Source organism: Papilio machaon, chromosome 29 (assembly GCF_912999745.1).
Source record: "Papilio machaon chromosome 29, ilPapMach1.1, whole genome shotgun sequence".
NCBI lineage: Eukaryota > Metazoa > Arthropoda > Insecta > Lepidoptera > Papilionidae > Papilio > Papilio machaon.
In genome coordinates, this window is record NC_060014.1 from 1,489,588 (window position 1) to 1,512,357 (window position 22,770).

A 22,770-nucleotide genomic window follows, 5' to 3' on the forward strand; every position below is an offset into this window, starting at 1 on the left:
TTATCTTATAAGGAAAGAATGGGAAGGAGAAGTGGATTTGACGGAGCTGGGGATGCATATGAAGGGGAAATATTATCTTTCTGTCCGCCTCTCATCCGTTGATTAAAGGTAGACAACGCATCTGCAATTGCGGATATACATAGAGCAGCGGTCGCTTCGCTTTTTGGTCAAATTTAAAGTTTAGGGTTGTATATACTTTTAATACCACATTATAAAAAATAAAAATTTTGTCCAAAAAATAAAAAATAATGTTAGGGATGGAAAAGTCCAAAAAAGTATTATTTCATTTTTTAAGGGCTTAATTTTTTTATACGAGTTAACCTAATAAAGCACGTAATCTTACGTAAGCCCAGCTGTAAAAAATTACTGTTGATTTTTTTCTGGATGAATGAATTTTTTGGGAAAAAACTACGTCTATTTAACATTGTTTTTATAACGAAACTGAGTTAAACTGATTTATTAATTACGTAATATAGGTATCTGTTCCTTACGAGTATACGTACAAAAAGGCAAACCAAAAATAATACTAATTATTTTAAAAAAAATGGGACCCATCTGCAAGCACTTCCTTTCGATTAAAATAATTTTTATCAAAATAGGACCACCAGAGGCGGAGCATCGCGGTAACACACATTAAAAAAAATACAGACGAATTGATAGCCTCCTTCTTTTTGAAGTCGGCTAATAATTACCGCCATGTATGTAATGTGTTGTTCGGTTTATTATATTAGACGAAGAATATAACAAGACTAGCTTTTGGGAAGCTTTTGTTATAAATGTACTAAGCCCACTGAACTACGAAATCATGCGTAAACAAAGAGCGGGAGAAGGAAAGGAAGATTATATCTGTACTATTCTTTTGTTTCTAGAACTTTCTCGATTATTCCATATCTTAGTAAACATTTCCTAGAAGCTACGTGCCATGACGATCCCCGTGACCCCAATAAGCTGACCCATTTAAACTCGTCATATAAAGGCCGTAGAATTTATTAGAGACAAAGGAATGGAGGAAAACACCAATGTATTCTTACTCAATCTACGAGTATTTAAGATAGTTTTTTTATAAGTGGCAAAAGAACAAGCAGCCACCAGGTAATGCTAAAATAGCGAAATGATTCTAGACTTCTAACAACAAGTTAGACGTTTCAAGATTTTTTATGGATAGAGATTTCATTATTGTTACGTAATTATCTAGTACTAAATATAGCCTATATCATTCGGGGATAGTGTAGTTTTCCCACAGTCTAATAATATTACAAATCGGTTCAAAGTAATAACGGCAAACAATCAAATCAGAGCGTCGTCTTTGGCTAAGGGGTTAAGCACTTGACTTGCAATTTGCAGGTACTGGGTTCGAATCACGTCATGTACCAATTTGTTTTTCGATTTACATATGTACATTTATCCGACGTTCTTACGGTGAAGGAAAACATCGTGATGCTGCACATATCTGAGAAGAAATTCAATGATATGTGTGAAGTCAACCCGCACTTGATTATGGTTGACTATGACCTAGTCATCTCTAACTTAGTATAGACTCTGAGACCCTCTGTGGGGACGTATAGTGAGCTGATGATGAAACAATCAAATGTTTCTTCCTGATAATATTAGTACAGAAGAGTGGGAAAGATTTAAACGTGTCTTCAAACTCTGTGATGAGAATTTCGTCAGGTATATTTGTAAGTTGGCGTATGTTCTGTGTTATAGTGCACCGCCTGAGCGGAACATACTTTAGCATGGTCACCACAACAATACCAATATTAAAATAAAATAATTTATGTAGCTTTATAAATTAAAAAAAACATTATGAGTACCCTATATGTTCTTCCACATCTGTGATAAATTTCATCAAGATCTGTTGAGACGTTCAGGAGATATCTTCAAACAAACATTCACCCATCCATCCATCTAAACATTCACATCTATATATATAGTCAGAAAGTCGTGTTAGTTACACTATTTATAACTCAAGAACGGCTGAATCGATTTGACTGAAAATTGGTGGGCAGGTAGCTTAGAACCAGGAAACGGACATGGGATAATTTTTACCCAGTTTTCTATTTTTTATTCCGCACGGACGGAGTCGCGGGTAAAAGCTAGTTTATTATAGTAGTAAGATTAATGTGTATTTTCTACAATAAATGTAATTTTTATATTTCTATAATTTTTTTCCATATAGAAAAATAAAACAGCCTCTATTTGTGATAACATGTCTATACCAAATCTCTAGGAATCAAAGACAAAATGAGGGCAAATTTTAGACGAATACAACACAAATCTATACCTAGATACATTTACAATGAAATGACGCCATTTTACAAAATTTCACCTGTTTACTTTATCTTAGGAAAACTGGTAGGGTTGTCAACTTGGACCTACACAACTATAATCATGAAAGCTGTCGCCCGCGACTTCGTTCGCGTGGAATTAAAACAAAACTTAATTGGTAACCTCTTCCAAACTAATTAATTAAGAAACGGCTTAACTCACGTTTGATCGTCCGGTGACGGCACCGACTAGTTTCGGACCCATCGGGGGTCCATCTTCAGGTCTTTCTTCTTCCAAACTATGTTCTACATCTATGCCATATTTCAGTGAGATCAGTTTAGTGATTTTGGAGATACTTTATAACATTCATCTAAACATTCACATCTATAATGTGAGATAGTTTCATAGGTTATATGTTGCTCCTATCGATAGAGGAGGGATGCACAGAAAGAGGATATTTTCCCTTCCTCATCTGCTCCTTCACCAAATCTAATTCCCGTCATTTAATTATAAACTAGCAAGCGACTTCGTCCGCGCGGAATAAAAAATAGAAAACGGGATAAAAAATATTCTATGTCCGTTTCCTGGTTCTAAGCTACCTGCCCACCAATTTTCAGTCAAATCGATTCAGCCGTTCTTGAGTTATAAATAGTGTAACTAACACGACTTTCTTTTATATATATAGAAATAGGGGGGAAAGGAACGTGAACTAAAATTAGTCCTCAGGAATGTAAACAAAACTGATAAATAGGTTCATCTGTACAAAAACTTTGAACCACTAGTTTATTAAAAACATTCAATCTTACTTCTTACTAATATTATAAATGCGAATTTTTAGATGGATGGATGGTTTTTTATTACAAGGTATCTACATAACCGATAAAATTTGTCACAGATGTAGAACATAGTCTGAAAGAACACATAGGCCACTAATTATTTTTTTTTAATTATATAGACGTAGTCGCGAATGACTACTTTCTAATAATTAGTAAAACGACTAAAGAATCAACATATAACAATTCTAATTTAAACATAAAATTTAACAAAAATCCGTTCAACCCTATGTAACATGTCATTGAGAAATGTGACTCAATGATTTCGTAAGCGTCTGTAGACCTCCGTTCAAGGGTTACACGTGAAACTCGCTTGTTTACGTTTGATCCCGGGTAAAAGTAGACCTTGGATGCTAATCGAATACACAAAATATAAACAGGAAAAACATGTCTTTGTAAAAAAGAGAGAGACAGGGGAGGGATTAAAATCTGAAATTTCATGACTTTACGATAGTATATCGAATGGATATAAAAAGGATTTATTCTTTTATTTGACTCAGATGGGTTAGGTATTCGCGCGTATGTTTTTTATAGTGTGGGTTTGTTTGTAATGTAATTTCTTTGTTACCTTCTGTAGTCTAAATTACTGAACGCATTCTTCCAAAGAGTGTCATAGAGTACATTCAGTCAGGATTTTTTTGGTTTTTAAATAACAAATCGTGTTTTCTGGTTTTTATGTATGTCAATTTAATTGTTACCTGTAGCGTTAACAACTAGTGATGCAACGGAAGTGTCTTACCGGAACCAGAAACGGAAACAGATGTCAAAAATAAATTTTAGCAGAAACGGATGCGGAAACAGAAGTGTAAATAATAATAAAAAACATATTTACAAAAATAATTTTTTTCGGTAAAAACAGTTTGTATTCGTTTTTAATTTATTAAGGCATTGGATATCGGTGTCCTTTAGCCTTCAATGTATGTATTTTTACTGCGCTGCAATAAGTTAAAATACGCGTTTTTTTTAAATTTATTTTCAGGAAACAAAATTACACTATTTACAAACTAAAGTTCGCCAAACCACTCGTGTTGACAAACGACAAATATATTTCTATTTATATAATGATGATGATATATTACATGGTTATTACTTATTCAAAAGTACATTTAATAACTCGTAAGTATGAAATAGTCACATTTTGCCAGTTGTCAAATTTTATATGGACAACAACTAGACAGTTTACTCCAGCAAGAGAAACTGATTGTTTCAAGCAGCAGCAGAAAATATTACGCGCTTAAATTCACAAAATAGTACGTAAACAAACAAATGCGACAAGTGTCGAAAGGCCGTGCACGGACTGCGCGTCTCGCGCCGCGCATTTGGATCTCTCAGCCGTCGTAAAGTTCCGTTTTATCTCCGTTATAAAAGTTGCGGAAACAGAAGCAGAAACGGATGTTGAAAAGCATGCGGAACTTCCGCACTTGCGGAAACGGAAACAGACATCCGTTGCATCACTATTAACAACTAAACCATTTTGAAGAATGTCTTTACTTTCGATTCGTATTCTTCTAGTGTCATAGGGGGTGCTATCAGTTTAATATTTTTTAAATCACAACGACATTACGTTAATTAAAATAACAATCGAGAGCGTCAGTGGCTCAGGGGTTAAGCACTTGACTTGCAATCTGTAGGTCCTGGGTTCGAATCCCACCATGTGCCAATGTATTTTTCGATTCTCAATTTACATATGTACATTTATCCGACGTTCTTACGTTGAAGGAAAACATCGTGTTGCAACCTGCACACATATGTGAGAAGAAATATAATGCCATGTGAAGTCAACCCGCACTTGGCTGTGGTTGACTATGGCTTAGTCACCCTGGGGCGTCGCGGTGGCAAGCTCACGAGATCCCGTGGCGCCCCACACTATGGCCTTGAGGGAACAGAGGGGTTTAGTGGGTATGGCTTAGTCACCCCTAACTTGGGGTAGACTCCGAGCCCCTCACTGGGGACGTATAGTGAGCTGATGATGATGAAATCACAACGCAAAAATCTACGAACTATATTATACTGTGTAAAGAACCGACGTTTAGTAGAATGTGGACAACCTGAATACATATATAAATGAAATACGTAGCTGTAAAGGCAAATCAACGTATACCGTTAGAACTGAAAGGAACGGTATCTTGACAAATACATAATAAGGTAGACAGACAAGTATCCTGACAAGTCTCAATCACCTTATACACAAACTGTAGGAGCCCTTGATTTCGTTCTCCAAATTGAATCGTTACTTCAGTTGTCAAACCCTTCTGAATTATTTCACCCTTCCCATTCATCTATTCTTTACCTTTAAGAAATAGAGAATATTTAATCTATAATCTATATATATAAAAGAAAGTCGTGTTAGTTACACTATTTATAATTCAAGAACGGCTGAATCGATTTGACTGAAAATTGGTGGGCAGGTAGCTTAGAACCAGGAAACGGAAATAGGATAATTTTTTACCCCGTTCTCTATTTTTTATTCCGCGCGGACGGAGTCGCGGGTAAAAGCTAGTATATATATAAAAGAAAGTCGTGTTAGTTACACTATTTATAATTCAAGATCGGCCGAACTGATTTAGCTGAAAATTGATAGGGAGGTAGCTTAGAACTAGGAGACGGACATGGGAACTTTTTTTATTTTGTGTGCAATTTTTTTTATTCCGCGCTGACGGAGTCGCGGGAAAAAGCTAGTAATATTATAAAAATAATGTGTAGATAGATGGATGGATGTTTGTATGAAGGTATCTCAAAAATGGCTGAACGGATCTCGATGAAATTTGGTATAGATGTAGAACATCTGAAAATCAATTTGCTTTCCATTTCATAAGGGCGCAGTTTCATTAGTCGTTAGTTCCCGCATGCGTTGGGCGATAGTCCATACTTTTTTACCGCACATTGTACTCGTCAACTGAGTCCCAGCACGACGCTTGCTTTACTTCTACCTTCATTAGTAGGGGACTCCCCGCATGCTGTATAACGACCGATTTATAAACAAATGAAATTGCGCCCTAATAACTATAGCCCGTAGGCGATATGACAAGTTTGCAATCTAATAAAATTGTAGGTATCAAGATGTTTTAATTTTTTCATACAAAAATCTACATTAAGGTCCTTCATATACACAAGAATACGCAAATGTCAGATACTATTGTGTCCGTAGAACATTAAATCGTCGACGCGAGTCGCCTATTCGGTTAGTATAGGCATAGCGACTACACGACACGACTGACACGAATTTAAATGTCAACTGTATAATGGGATATCGATTTATGTAGCCATGTTTACGAATAGCCTAAAAGCCTTCCTTAAGGTTCATGTACACAAGACAGAATTGTAAAAAAACGCTCGTCAGTCGTTTTGGATAGAGACAAACGTATGGGAAATACATACGTTTATCTCGCTCTGGATCAACTTGTACGATTACGTCTTATGTCTAAATGAACCTTAACTCGAACGACTGACTACGACTTCTTTAATACAAAAAGACTTGTTGTACAGACAAATAGAAAAGTGTCTTAAACATTGTACGTAACAACACTTTACCACGTAACTGTACACATATTTTTCTCGCCAAATAGGGCAACATTAAAAAATTCGTGGACGCCTGAATTATTCAATGTTTTTTTTTCTATTCAAGTTTCGAACTAAAAATAACGCAGGAAATCGTATTTGTATGGAAAATTATTTGTCGTAACTTTCTGAAGTTGCATGGTAACAGATAAAAAAACCAAGATGGCGGACTTTGACGTTATTGTTTGTCAGATTTATGATGATTAGTTTGACAACAGACGCCTATGAAGTATCGAATTAATTTTGTATGAAGATTAATGTTGTATTATATGGTACGATGTCATAGTGTCGGACCGTACGTATAACGAACAAAACCATCGAGAATCGGACTTGTTATAAAACAAATGTAATAAATAAAAATTCATGTGTTTTTATTACTTTTTTAGTTTATCATTTATATATATATGACACAATATTTTTTTTATATCATAAGGAGGCAAACGAGCAAACGGCCACCTGGATTCGCCGCAATAGCGAGGCGACCGTTGCCCATAGACATCCGCAAATGCAGATGCGTTGCCTACCTTTAATTAACGGAGAAGGGGACGCACAGAAAGAGGATATTTCTCCTTCCTGTGCGTTCCCTCTTCCGCCAAATCCACTTCCCCTTCCCATCCCTTCCTAATAAGAATAGTGTGGGAAGGGAAAGAGGACTAAAATTAGGTCTCCGGTACCACACTCATCAGACGAAACGCGGAATTGCTTCCACTTGACGCCTGTCTTCTGTTAGATCGTGGTATTTCACTGATAGTCTAAGATCCCGCTGCAGGATTGGTGCGCTCATCGACTTTTTGTTTAAAACCAAATTTTTATGTTTATTTATAGTTAAGAGAATATATATTTACTAGGGTGCCTATCAAAATTTGGCCGCCATTATTTTTTTAAAAATTATTTTTCATTGATTTTTGGTAAAAAATTTCGTTTATTTATTTTTTTAATAAAATAACGTCTACATAACGGTAATTAATATCAAGATTCTAAAAAATCACGGTTGCCGTTGCGCACCTGGCCGCACCTCTTTGCAGCCAGGTGTAAACAGGTATGATTTCGATAAATTTATACGTCTATAACCTATTTTTATTAATTATATGTCAAATTAAAGCTAATTTTTTTCTATTAATTATCATATAAAGTTGCTTAATTAAATCTGGCCGCAAATAAGGGTTACTGGCTGTTAAAGATAATAAATATTTGAGGTAGAGTGAAAGAGAGTTAGCGCGTAACATCATTTGTCAGACGAGGACAGCGATTGCCGGCTGTGCGACGCTTTTAAGCCATTGCGCATGCGTCGAATGAAATTTTTGAATAATACTTTCGCAATAAAATTTTCTTTTACTTAAGTCACCTTGGTTTTATTTTTTTATTTTTTTAATTAATATTAAATATCGACGTTCTAATTAGCAAATTATCTAACTCCTTTTTAGAGAATCTTCTATTTGTACGAAAAAAAACAATTACTTCAAAATTTATTATCATTTAAAAAAACCATTTAAAATTATTTATATCTAATAGAGATATAATATTTAAGTTTGAATCATTCAAATAATTTGTAATTGGATTATTGCTTCATCAAAATGTTATAAAATCACCCTCTAAAAAATAAGGAGTTAGACAAATTCCTAACTAGACCGTCGATATATCAAATCAATATTAATTTTTTGTTGCAATTTTTAAATTTGTCATTTTGAAAAAAATTACATATTTTTTGGAGTATTTATTATAAGTCGTCTCTATTACTCCCCGGTGGTTGAGAACACTAACGTTCGACACATGCGCAATGGCTTAAAAGCGTCGCACAGCCGGCAATCGCTGTCCTCGTCTGACAAATGATGTTACGCGCTAACTCTCTTTCACTCTACCTTAAATATTTATTATCTTTAACAGCCAGCAACCCTTATTTGCGGCCAGATTTAATTAAGCAACTTTATATGATAATTAATAGAAAAAAATTAGCTTTAATTTGACATATAATTAATAAAAATAGGTTATAGACGTATAAATTTATCGAAATCATACCTGTTTACACCTGGCTGCAAAGAGGTGCGGCCAGGTGCGCAACGGCAACCGTGATTTTTTAGAATCTTGATATTAATTACCGTTATGTAGACGTTATTTTATTAAAAAAATAAATAAACGAAATTTTTTACCAAAAATCAATGAAAAATAATTTTTAAAAAAATAATGGCGGCTAAATTTTGATAGGCACCCTAGTAAATATATATTCTCTTAACTATAAATAAACATAAAAATTTGGTTTTAAACAAAAAGTCGATGAGCGCACCAATCCTGCAGCGGGATCTTAGACTATGAGCGATGCCAATTCGTGCACCCAACAAATATTGTTATTGCGGGATCTACCACTGTTTAAATCCGGATAAAGCCGGACATAGGTAGGCTTTTTGATTGCGTGTCCGGCCAAAATAAACGGTTTTCCGGCTTTTGTTAGGCTTTTTACATTTCTCAAACTATAGTGTACCTATTAATACTGAGACAAAATTCTAAATAATATAGGGTGTCCGACCTTTCTACCGAAATGTCCGGCCAAACTGACTGGTCTGTCCGGCTAGTAGATTTGGCGACCTGGCAACCCTATATTAATAAGATAATATTATAAATAATCTACACAAAACTATTAAGGTACAGTAATATTTGATTGAACTGTTGAAATAGAGAACCGATTAAAAAAAAAAAGAATTGCAAGGAAAATTATAAATTTTTCCTCACTTCGAAATTATTCGATTTCTTCGAAATGTGATGTCGAAATACAAATGACCTAAATTGTTAATTTTCGTATACATTAAAGGAATAACGGAAAAATCAATGAAACCGTAAACAACGGGAAACGGGAAACAACGGGATATTTTCTTTCCTGTCTACATTTATTTTTTTATAAGCCGACTTCAAAAACTATTTTTTTACGTGAGTTAGGGACATAAACGTAAGTATGTCTAATACATCTCAAAAAATAAAATGTCACCTATTTACTTCAGCCGACACCGACTGCGAAATAACAATAATTATACAATATAGACGTTACAAGAAAGAAGAGAACTTTCTTTAGAGTTTAGAGAGTTTTCATGACATTATTTTGTTACTTTTTAGTGCATTTTGTTTGAGATTGTTTTTATATTATGTGGTTGTAAATGCGCAAACGGCCACATGAATTTGCCGTAATAGCGAAACACAGACTGTAATTGGAGATACATTGCCAACCTTTAATCGGAGGAGGAAACGCACAGAAAGAGGAAATTCCCTCTTTCTATACGTCCTCTCCTCCGACAAATCCCTTACCCCTTCTCATCATATCCTTATAAGAAGAGAGTGGGAAGGAAAAGAGGACTAAAATTAAGCCTAAGGAATGCACACTCAACAAACTGTGTACTGTGTGGTCCTGGTATTTCACCGGGAACGATACATTCGTGCAACATATGTTGCTGGTGTCTACCACTGCTACGAGTTTTAAATAGGAAGTTATCTTTGACAGACAGACCTTCGCGCTCTTGAAAAATTTAAATATAGTGGAAACAGTACGATTTAGGGTCCTTCAAGAAGAGAAATCTCTTTCTCAAAGGCCGGCAACGTTTCTACAGTTTCCTAGTGTTGCGGATGTCCATGGACGTCGATGATTACCTCGGTGTTCCCGTCACTCTTTTGCTCCTTTCTCTTATAAAAAAAAATACAGTCCATTTTACTCAAAAGGGAATAATTTTTTTAGAAAAACTAAAATTTGTTATGAAAAATAGATGTTGGCCAATTCTCAGACCTACTGAATATGCTCACAAAATTTCATGAGAATCGGTCAAGCCGTTTCGGAGGAGTATGGCAACGAAAACTGTGACACGAGAATTTTATATATAAGATGATGGACAGGGGAAGTAGATTCATAAAGAGTGGAAATATTCTCTTCTCTGCGTCCCCTCCTCTGACTATTAAAAGTAAGCAACGCTTGCAATTAAGGATGTCTGTGGGCAGCGATCGCTATTTCGGTGAAGTCAGCTGTCTGCTTGTTCTTTTGCCACTTTAAAAAAAACTAGTTGTATGAAATACAGGATGTCATTTTTTGTAACTACAACTACGCTGATGAAACCGTCACCAGCTAGTATGACATAAAGATTTTTTTAATAAGACATCTTTGACGGAACGCTTGCGTCCGTTTTTGTACATTTTAGTGTATTTTTTCGGGTAAAATCTTTTTTAATGGTAACAATTTATACAACACGCCCTGTTTAATGTAATCTCTGACGTAGGAGATCGTAAGACGTCCGTAATATATACGTGACTAATTTCAATTGTTTCATGTTTTGTACGCGAATAATTTTATAATCCTATTATATAGACTGACAAACTTATTTGACCCGGTGTTGCTCAGAAAATATGCAAAACTTACATAGGCATAAAACTTGAGAGGTGTCAAGGGACACCCAGATGGAACGAAGTTCCTTTCAACTAATTAGTGAAGGAACCAATGTTTATTCTACGAATAAAAAACTTAAGTCTTCACAAGAAGTACATTTATTTCTATGAATTTTCGTTATATATTGTCACGTCGTTGCCATGGTGAAGTAGCGCTCATTCGTCGTTAACATACTTACTATAGCAAAAAGTGTCGTGACAACTTTTCGTAAGAATTTTTTCCGTCTAGCCCCCTTTCACAACGCGCGATAAGGAACTTCGTTCCAATAAAACTAATAGACAGACAATGACATCTAGTGAGCATAAGCCAAACTAAATTATGATAGCACACCAGCGCCACCCTGTCAATGCTAAAAAGTGTCACAAGATCCTTTTCGTCCTGTAGCTGTCACGTTTTTTTCTTTCATGACATTTTCTACTTAGGTTTTATTGGAACGAAGTTCCTTATCGCGCGTTGTGAAAGGGGGCTAGACGGAAAAAATTCTTACGAAAAGTTGTCACGACACTTTTTGCTATATCACCATGGCAACGACGTGACAATATATAACGAAAATTCATAGAAATAAAATGTACTTCTTGTGAAGATTTAAGTTTTTTATTCATAGAATAAACATTGGTTCCTTCACTAATTAATTGAAAGGAACTTCGTTCCATCCGGGTGACCCTTGACACCTCTCAAGTTTTTTTAAATATTTCTGACACCACTTAGCCTCTCACCGTGTCAAGATATCCTTGTTAGTACCACTATATAGTACAAGTATCTTGTGATAGTTTTTTTCACATTGACAGGAGGGCGCTAGAGACCTAACATAATTTAGTTTGACTTATGCCCATCGGGTCAGATAACTTTGTCGGTCTTTACAATGACGTCAGCTCGTACACGTGCTGTGTTTGGGGGCTCGAGCCTTTTTTTCCCAGTGGGAATGCTTTATGCATTTTCCTTGCCTCTGGGTTGATGGGGTAGTTATGTAGGATTCACCTCCCCCCATTCCTAGCCCCTACCGAGAAGAGGCTACCCATTACGTGCCTAAAGCGTCACGGCGCCCTAACGCGCTCCTTGGAGACGACACCGTGCGTTGCAATCGCGAGGGAGGAGGGCTCGAGCCTGCTAGAGCTCAGCCTCAGTCAACACGCCCCCACTGCCCTAAGTAAACCTAGGCCTCAGTCAACACGCCCCCACTGCTCTAAGTAAGCCTCGGCCTCAGTCACACGACCCCACTGCCCTATGTAAGACTAGGCCTCAATGAGCACGCAACTATAGCCCCCAAGTAAGAGTAGAGTCAACACTGTCTTTAGCGCGCACTAACAAATCTTTGGATTTGTAAAAATTCTAGTGAAAGATTGGGTAAGCGAAAACTGGATAAAGGCGACATCTATCTTACTAATATTATAAACTAGCTTTATCCCGCGACTTCGTCCGCGCGGAATAAAAAATAGAAAACGGGGTAAAAATTATCCTATGTCCGTTTCCTGGTTCTAAGCTACCTCCCCATCAATTTTCAGTCAAATCGATTCAGCCGTTCTTGAGTTTAAAATAGTGTAACTAACACGACTTTCTTTTATATATATAGAAGATAGATGAGAATGATTAGATGGATGGATGGATGGATGGATTTGAAGTTATCTCCGGAACGACTCAAAAGCATATAATTATCCTGCGTAATCTTTATGATAAATTTAGATAGCAAAAAAAGTTCGCTTGTGGAAAACAACAGTACACTCTAGAAGTTTCAAGAACGTTACTTCGGCGCAACAGTTTCATTCCATAATTAAAGCCATAGAATACCTAAACTTTATCGCTTTAACATTTAAAAAAAATCACTTTAAACAGTATTAGGTTCATTTATTCATTTGTTTGTTTGATTCGTTTTTCAAATCGAAAACAACTTCGACAACCGAAATATTTGATCATACGAAATAAGACGACAAAATTAAATATTTCACATAAATAAACCTTATTACAATAGTATAAGGTTTATTTTAGTCATATCTACTTGTACAAGTATAAAACGGGGCGCAGTCCTAAAATGCAAATGGCTGCCGTATAAAATGGCTACCGCGATCCCAGCTGACGCAGTACCGGCCGGCGAACGCTCCTGGTTCCCGCCAAAACTCCTGTCAAACAGTGTGGCCACTCGATAAAAAATTTCTTTTTTAGGAAAATAAAAAAATCATTATGAGTGCGCTATTGATCATCATTGTCATCGCCCTAGTGGCTTATAAAATCTTCACCCGAAAAAATAAAACGTTGAAAACGTTCAAAGAAGGTTGTATAGAAATGACAGAGTTTAAGCAAGCACCAGGGCCAGTACCTTTGCCTGTAATCGGCAGTTTACATCTATTAGGAAAAAGAGAATCCCCTTTCCAGTCTTTCACTGATCTGGCGAAGAAATATGGCGATATCTTCAGTATAAAATTAGGAAGTAGCCAGTGTTTGGTCGTTAATAATCTGGAATTGATTAGAGAGGTGTTGAATCAGAACGGAAAATTCTTCGGAGGCAGACCAGACTTCTTGAGGTTCCACAAGCTATTCGCCGGTGACAGAAATAATTGTAAGTTTTTTTATATATATTTCAATTTTAATATTTCTCGTTGCTTGGATTTTTTTTTTCAGCCAAGATGTTTATTTTTTTATCATTTTCAAAATTTCTTCTGTCATAAGTCTGTTCGAAAAGTTACGAAAAATTTGTTATTCGACTTTTGTTAAATTTACTTTTTTTCTAATCTTATCTTAATTAATATAATATTAGAGTTGAAGAATTTGAAAACGAAAAAGGTTACGCGAAAACAGGAACAATTTTTATTAACAATAACTGGGGATTTAATTATTTTTATATACACATTTCTATATATAATAGGAATTATATCTCAATTTCTATATATTTTACTGAAAAAGTCAAGTTAAGTTTTTTAAATTTAAGCTCAAGTCACACAAAAAATATTTCCTTATAAAAAACTGCTTCGGAATAAAAAATGAATTTATTACTCACCATTTTAGACATAAATTTCATTCATTCACTTAAACAATTATAAAATCACAAAATATTTAAAAACACCTATAGATTGTCGTTTATTTAAATAATAAACAAAATTTCTCTTTAACTTTTCACCGTTAATAAACGTCATAGGACGTTTTATTTTTTTAATTTTCAATGTCAAGACAACACACGCCACAGGGCCCAAGTCCACAATAAACCTATGGCAGAATGCAACACGCAACCTTCGTCTTTGATATAATCTATGCATATTTTCATTGTTATGGTATAGATAAAAAAGTTCTCTATTGCGAAAGTTCCTAAGTTTTTTATAATTTTCTGCGATATAAGTTTTCAACTATACATTTATTTATAACCTAAAAATATTTTTTTAATTAAAAAATAAACGTGTAACATGTAAATTAAATTTAAATTAAGTCTAATAAATAAAATATTTAGTATTTTAGTAAATTTTACCAGAATATGGTGTCTTACTTGATTTTTTTTTAAATAATTAACAATTAAACTTATTCCCTAGTTTTGTAATTCATTAATATGACGACATATAAATTAATTTTACATCTTTTAAAACAATTTTCATATTATGTTTTACGTACTTTTTTATTACAAACAGTAACGCGCGACTTAGTCCATATGGAATTAAAAAAAATACAGCCTCTTTATATCTTAATAAAGATCTTTTCAAATCGGTTCGGTTTCTGAGCCTATTCAATGCAAGCAAAATATCAAATATTTTAAAAATGTAAGTAAACAGAAATACTCCAAAGAAAAAAAAACATGAATTAACATATATCATTAGTCATACTTTGTCATACGTGACCTATATGTATGGTAAAGATCTAGACCAATCCTGTGACACATATCCTGTGCATGACCTAATAAGTTAGGACACCCTTGTAAACCAAGACACCTAAATACATTAAGATATAACAAGTTTGGTTTAATTCATAAGAGGGAACGGAGACACAAGATTCTCGCACCTTCTAATAACATTTATAGAAAAGGTAAAATATTAAATTCCATTGGTTTATCACAAATATAACGAGCATTAATTTTATCTTACTAATATTGTAAATGTAAACATTTTGATGGATGGATGAAGAATGGATGGATGGATGGTTGTTATAAAGTATCTCAGTAACGGCTCAACGGATCTTCATAAAATTTGACACAAATGTTGAAATAGTCTGGAAGAACACACCTATAAAGTTTTTTTTAATTCCGCGCGGACGATACATCTATGCTAAATTCCAGCGAGATCTATGCAGCCTTTCTGGAGATACTTTTTACCAAACATCCATCCATACATACAAACATTCGCATTTATAATATAAGTAAAATTTCACAATTATCATCTTATTTCTTACTAATATTATAAATGCGAATGTTTTGATGTATAGATGGACGTTTGTTAGAAGGTATCTCTAGAACTGCTGCATAGAACTAGTTGAATTTGGTATAGATGTAGAACACAGTCTGGAAGAACACATAGGCTACTTATGATCCTAGAAATGTGTACGGTTCTTGTGGGATACGCAACGGAACATCACATCTTATTGAAATTTGGTACAGAAAATAGACTCGAAACACATGACATGACTTTTTTATAATAAAACTGCGGTCACAAAGTCCAGGCCTTTTGCTAGTTATCAATTTAAAATTTAATAATTTTTTTATGTTTGTTTCGACAAACATACTTGCAATTTAAATCCGCTATCGCTCATGATTTGGAGTACATCGTAATTTAACACTGTTGCAACGATAGTAAAAATAAAAACGCACTGGCGCCTTTTAATTGCATCAGGCGACATTTCACGTAACCTAATACTAAATAACAAAACTATGCCTAACTAACATCAGCATATTTTAACCTTGAATTGTTTTTTTTGTTGGAATCAAAGTAAATAAGGTTGGTAATAACTTAAAGGTTTAATATTTAATACTAGCTGTGACTCACGACTCCGTCCGCGGGGAGTTAAAAATTTAGTTAGTAGACTATGTGTTCTTCCAGACTATGTTTTACATCTGTACAAAATTTCATCGAGTTCCCTTGAGTCCTGCAGATATCTTGTAACAAGCATACATCTAAATATTCGCATTTATAATATTAGTAAGATTACCGTTGCTCGCGACGTCGTCAGCGTGAAGGAAAACATTAGCCCAAATTACTACGTTGTACATTAGCTACCTTCAGTTACCTTGAAAATCATTCCAGCCATTTCGGATTTGAGGACAAACAGAAATTCTAAAAATTTATTTTTCGATTTATTTTCGCGAAATATGCAATTTTTTACATTACACATAGAGACAATAAAATTTATTGTATAAAAGTTTCATAAAGTTTTTTTATTTGGACGGATATCTGTTGTCACGGAAGTCCAGAATGAATGAATTATTTTATTCTGTGATAAACCATAGACTACTTTTTTTTACACGCGTTCGATGTAATGGCCGACAGCTAGTTACAAATAAATGCCTACTAATATCGATTTGTTCTAATTATGTGAAATACGATATTTAGTACGCATTAACTTCTTCCTATTTACATTGTCAGCATGTAATAGTACACCAACCACGAGGTAACATCGAAAATTTTTTTTGACATAGTTTTTTTTTAATACGCAGGAAAATTATGCGTGTCACTGTTAGATTTATAATTATTATTTCATTTTTATAACCATTGATATTTTAAAACTAGGTTAGAACAATTTTTTTCTACGATTTAAATTGATCATTTGTAATAGATGTGTATAAGATGTTAGAAAGCGATTTAAATGCTTTCGTTAATTTAAAAAAGGCCAAAAACAACGATATGAAACATAAACTCATACTTAATAATAATAAACTCATTTAATCCATTCAGAAAGCAAACAATAATTAGAAAGTAAGCAATAATAATGTAAAAAAAAACAAACATGCTGAAAGGAGGAAAAAAACAAAAACTATATAAAAAGCAACAGGCATGTACATATTAATAAGTATAAAAAATCATACTATGTCAATATTATAAATAGTATACTTTGGATGGATATTTGTTACTACGCTTCTCTAAAACGGTTAACAGATCTCGATCACAGATGTAGAACATAGTAGGGAAGAAAACAAATTCGTTTTTTTTTTTGTTAATTTAGAACGGATTTCGTCTGCAAAAGCTAGCAGTTTATAAATCTATGCTCGCCATAGAATAAACACGTTCGTATAAATTTTAACAACATTTATAAGCGTATTTACGTTTAAAGCGAGGCCTTCATATAACACTTACTTTTACTAATATTATAAATGGAGAATATTTAGATGGATGGATGGATTGTTGTTTGAAGGTATCTCCGGAACGGCTCTACGGATCTTGATGAAATTTTTCACAGATGTAGAACATAGTCTGGAACAACACATAGGCTACTTATTAGGTTTTTTATTTTAATTCCGCGCGGAGTCACGGGCAAAAACTAGTAGTTAATAAATTAAAAGCTGCCGACACTTTTAACATTTTAACAACTACAGTTCGTCTATATTTGACACTTCAACTTCCCGCCAAAACTTTCCCTCCATAAGTCACGTCATATCATTAAAATCTTTGCTTTTGGAACGAAGTTCCTTATCGCGCGTTGTGAAAGGGGGCTAGACGGAAAAAATTCTTAGGAAAAGTTGTCACGACACTTTTTGCTATAGTAAGTATGTTAACGACGAATGAGCGCTACTTCACCATGGCAACGACGTGACAATATATAACGAAAATTCATAGAAATAAAATGTACTTCTTGTGAAGACTTAAGTTTTTTATTCATAGAATAAACATTGGTTCCTTCACTAATTAATCGAAAGGAACTTCGTTCCATCCGGGTGTCCCAACACACCTCTCAAGTTTTTTATCTATGATACCATGGAGCAAATTTACTTTTTTTTCGTCCAAAGAGTTTTTAACCTTGTATTATTAAGCCATAAATAAACGTAACATTTCCCTCGGCCGTGGTATGTACTTTTTCCTTCACGCACTGATTGCCTTACCGCATCATTACACGATGCATTTTGAATTTTATTTGCTTCTTACACGAGTTGCATCACGTTGAAATTATCCGAGCGTGATTTCTTATTTTTTGCTCCGAGCTTAGACCAGTGATTCGTAAATTGCAGACCTAGTCTAGTCAGTACATTTGGCTGTTCTTGAAAACATTTGTTCTGACAAAAACCCTTATTTTACTAATTATAAATACGAATGTTTGGATGGATGTTTGTTGATACGTATCTCCAGAACGGCTCAACGGATCTTGATGAAATTCAGCACAGAGGTAACATGGCTGGAAGAACATGTGGGCTACTAATTAAGGTTTTTTGTGTATATTTATTTATTTTAATTTGATGGTTTCTAAAGTATTCCAGACCCGTTGTAATCCATTGTAAGTCCGATTTGGTAGATGGCGGAAATAAAGTTTAGGATTCACCAGTTGAAGTAATATAATAATCTATATATATAAAAGAAAGTCGTGTTAGTTACACTATTTATAACTCAAGAACGGCTGAATCGATTAGACTGAAAATTGGTGGACAGGTAGCTTAGAACCAGGAAACGGACATAGGATAATTTTTAACCCGTTTTCTATTTTTTATTCCGCGCGGACGGAGTCGCGGGTAAAAGCTAGTAATAAATAAAGTAACGAGTAACATTTTAAAAGGGGTCTATGAGTGAGTCCGTCTGTTCAGTTGAAGGCATATAGTCGGCTTGTAGTTTGAGAATCTTAGGCAAAGATGGTAGACTTTTTTGCTTAGACACGTTCAATGTTGCTATACTAGATATAAATAAACACCATAGATTTAACAAGACTATAATTACCCGACTAAATCGAAGGGTAATATTTTGTTTTTAAACGACTGAACAAGTGAAGTGTCATTCGATTTGTATTTCATAGGCATACGTCGAGTTTTTCGGTTTTAATTCGCTGTCTCACGCGACTCTGTCCGTGTGGAATTAAAAAAAAAAACTTAATGAGTAGCCTATGTGTTCTTTCAAACTATGTTCTACATCTGTGCCAAATTTTATCGAAATCCGTTGAGCCGTTCTGGAGATAACTTCAAACAAACATCCATACATCCATCCAAACATTCGCATTTATAATTTTGCAATAAAATTATAGCAACCGATCAAGCCGAGGTCCCCTCTCGGGGGCCTTTGCGCCCAGTCACTCCATGGAGTGTCCACCGAAGCGACCTAAGAGCTCGGTGACCTCCCAATCCGGTAATTATAACGAAGTAACAGCCCGAGCCGAGGCTCCTGAGGGAGCCCTCGAGCCTTGTTACTCTTAAACGAGGTTTAGGCTAAGCGCCACCTGCGCCCGGCCACCTCAAGCCCGGTGAAACTGTAAATGCCTCTTCAAGGCAAACAGTGACTACTAAGTCACAAAAAAAAATCGCATTTGTAATATTAGTAAGATTTTTTAATTAGTTAGAAAAGTTTCCCGCGATTTCGTCCGCGCGGTTTAAAATTCTAGTAATAAACATAGCTTATGTCACCCGGGTATAGTGTAGCTTTTTAATAGTGAAAGAATTTTTCATATCGTTTCGGTAGTTTCTGAGTATATTCAATACAAACAAACAAACAAATCTTTTCTTCTTTAAAATATTGGTATCTAATATATAAAATTCTCGTGTCACAGTTTTCGTTCCCGTACTCCTCCGAAACGGCTTGACCGATTCTCATGAAATTTTGTGAGCATATTCAGTAGGTCTGAGAATCGGCCAACATCTATTTTTCATAACCCTATTAAGTTTTTTTTAACTGCGCGCGGACGGAGTCGCGGGCCACAGCTAGTATATTAATAAAATTATTTATTCAGACTACTCAGTCTTTTTTTACATTATCTTTTTCTTAAGCTATCTTTTTTTTTGTCCACAGCATTAGCCCTCTGCGATTGGTCAAATCTTCAACTGCGAAGACGTAATCTTGCACGTCGCCATTGCGGTCCTAAACAACACACAGATAATTTCTCACGCATCGGATCTGTGGCTACATTTGAATCAATTGAATTGTTACAAACATTGAAACATATTACCAGGAATACAGAAAGCAGTATTAATATAAAACCTTTACTGATGATGAGCGCAATGAACATGTTTTCCAATTATATGTGTAGCGTACGTTTTGATTCAGAAACAGATGTGGAATTTAAAAAAATCGTAGACCATTTCGATGAAATATTCTGGGAGATTAATCAAGGTTACGCTGTCGACTTCTTACCATGGTTGGCTCCGTTCTACAAGAAGCATATGGAAAAATTATCCAACTGGTCACAAGATATTCGATCTTTTATACTATCTAGAATTGTTGATCAAAGAGAGATTAATCTAGATACAGAAGGACCTGAAAAAGATTTTCTAGATGGTCTTCTAAGAGTGTTACATGATGATCCTAATGTTGATAGAAATACTATTATTTTCATGTTAGAAGATTTCTTAGGTGGCCATTCTTCTGTTGGTAATCTTGTCATGTTGTGTTTAGCAGCTGTTGCAAGAGATGCTGATGTTGGTAAGAAGATTAAAGCTGAAATCGATGGTATAACTAAAGGAAAACGAGCTGTCACTCTTTCGGATAAAATCAACCTTCCTTATACTGAAGCGACAATACTGGAATCTCTTAGATATGCATCATCACCAATTGTACCACATGTGGCAACTGAACCGGCTGTAATCGCTGGTTACGGCATCGAAAAAGGTACTGTCGTATTTATAAATAATTACGAATTGAACACATCAGAGAAATATTGGGATGAACCTGAGAAATTTGATCCTAATAGATTTTTGGAACGCAACAAAATCCGTGTACGACGAAATTCGTTATGCGATTCTGGAATGGAGTCCGACAGCGAAAGATCTACTCCGATAAACAAGACATCAGATACTGAGAAAGAAGTTGTTAATGTCCGAAAAAATATTCCACATTTCTTGCCATTCAGTATCGGGAAAAGAACTTGCATCGGACAGACTTTAGTTACGACGATGAGTTTCGTTATGTTCGCAAATATTATTCAGGAATTTGATATAAGAGCTGAAAATATAGAAGATCTAAAACAAAGGCCGGCGTGCGTCGCATTACCTAAAGAAACTTTCAACCTGTACCTTTTACCACGAAAACATTAGACTTAAAACTACAGATAAACTTCACTGGTCCGGTGAGACGCGCTCTCGCTTAGTTCTGCCAGAAAATATCGACTACTTAGATAAGAAATTGAGTGCCGGTAGCACCGGGTCAGATTAGTTTGTCTGTCTATATTTTTTGTATATAATCACTCTGGATGGCCATTACGGGATTTTTTTTATCGATTTTTTTTGTCGAATATGTCCCACCCGATGTGAAATGAAATTAGTGAATTATCTTTTTTTTTTTTAATCGATTTTGTAATAATTGTGAATCTTTTTAATTATTTTTAAATTAAATATAAAAATTAAATCAATTTTAGTGAAAATTTATCATTTGTTATTTTTAGGAATGTTATGATTTTTTTTAATTAGTTTTTATTCTTAAATTGACAGATAATAAAACCGTATGGCCATAGAGTATCGCTCAAATTATTTATTAATCGTAATAAACGATTTTTTTTATAGTTTTTCGGCTATCAACAATTCGGGTGCGCAACAGAAATAAAATAGATGGAAAGATTAAAAAAAAATAATTTATAAATTTTAAACGACTGCTTTTTGTTTAGTGGATTTCGAGTTAGTTTTTTCTTTATTTTCTTTACCATGCTGGCATGGATTTTTATGTCATTATTTTATCTGTATAAGACAAATATTTAAGACAGATTAAAAATACTTTAAAAAATCATTAAAAGTTCTTTATTTATAAAATTAATTAATGCGATGAAATAAATTAGCATTTCTATAAAGTTTCTAATACTTTATATCTATATTAATATATGTTTAATAATTCATATCTATTTTTTAATAACAGCATTTATATCTGTCTAAATACCAAAACTAAATTGTTAAAATTATGAAATATTCAAAATTAACTTTTTTATGTTTTTTTTTATATTTAAAAGTATTCGACAAATGGCATAATTATTACATTTCGAATTTATATTTTTCTTTATAAAATACATTTGTAATTTTTCTTTTTTTAATCTGTGGTAGTAGTATTTTTAATTATGTCAAAGTAGCTCTATATGTTCGTAAAAGATGCATTTTTGTATTAGCGTTTATTTCGATATTTGATGAGCTTCGGAACAAAAACTGATTGTTTTTTTTTGTTTATTGTTTTTTGTGAGAAAAGTGTGAAAATAAAATTCATGCTTCACAAATTACTTGACAATATAAAAAAAAATCAAAATGTAACCAATGAGTTTTTGTTCGGACGCTCTACATTTATCAGTTATATTTTTTTATGTAAGTAGTTAGTACATAGAATCATTGTGATTGGTAGAATGTTTAAATTATAAATTTTGCAATTGATGTTTCGTCTTTTCTTTCTTGCTAATTTATTTTGACAGGTACAAAAAAAGCGGGAAAACATGGCAGCTTTTTTAACAACTTCAATTTTCATTTTAAATTAATTACTTACCCAGAATTTAAATATAACTTATCTCCATTTTTTAAATAAGAGATACGATAATTAAAGAAATGGTACGATAATGGGGACTCACCTTTACTTACAACATTTTTTATTCAACTAATACAGGTGTCCCGTAATGAATGGATAATCCTAAAACCCTACA

General features: G+C 34.2%; 1 protein-coding gene across 1 annotated transcript; it reads left to right on the plus strand.

Moving 5' to 3' along the window:
- The first annotated feature begins 13,160 nt into the window (after positions 1 to 13,160).
- Positions 13,161 to 21,269, plus strand: LOC123722739 (cytochrome P450 307a1-like). Its single transcript, XM_045685291.1, has 2 exons — positions 13,161 to 13,624; positions 19,956 to 21,269. The coding sequence occupies exons 1-2, from the start codon at positions 13,249 to 13,251 to the stop codon at positions 21,194 to 21,196; spliced, it is 1,617 nt and encodes a 538-aa protein (XP_045541247.1). The 5' UTR covers positions 13,161 to 13,248; the 3' UTR covers positions 21,197 to 21,269.
- Positions 21,270 to 22,770: the final 1,501 nt, after the last annotated feature.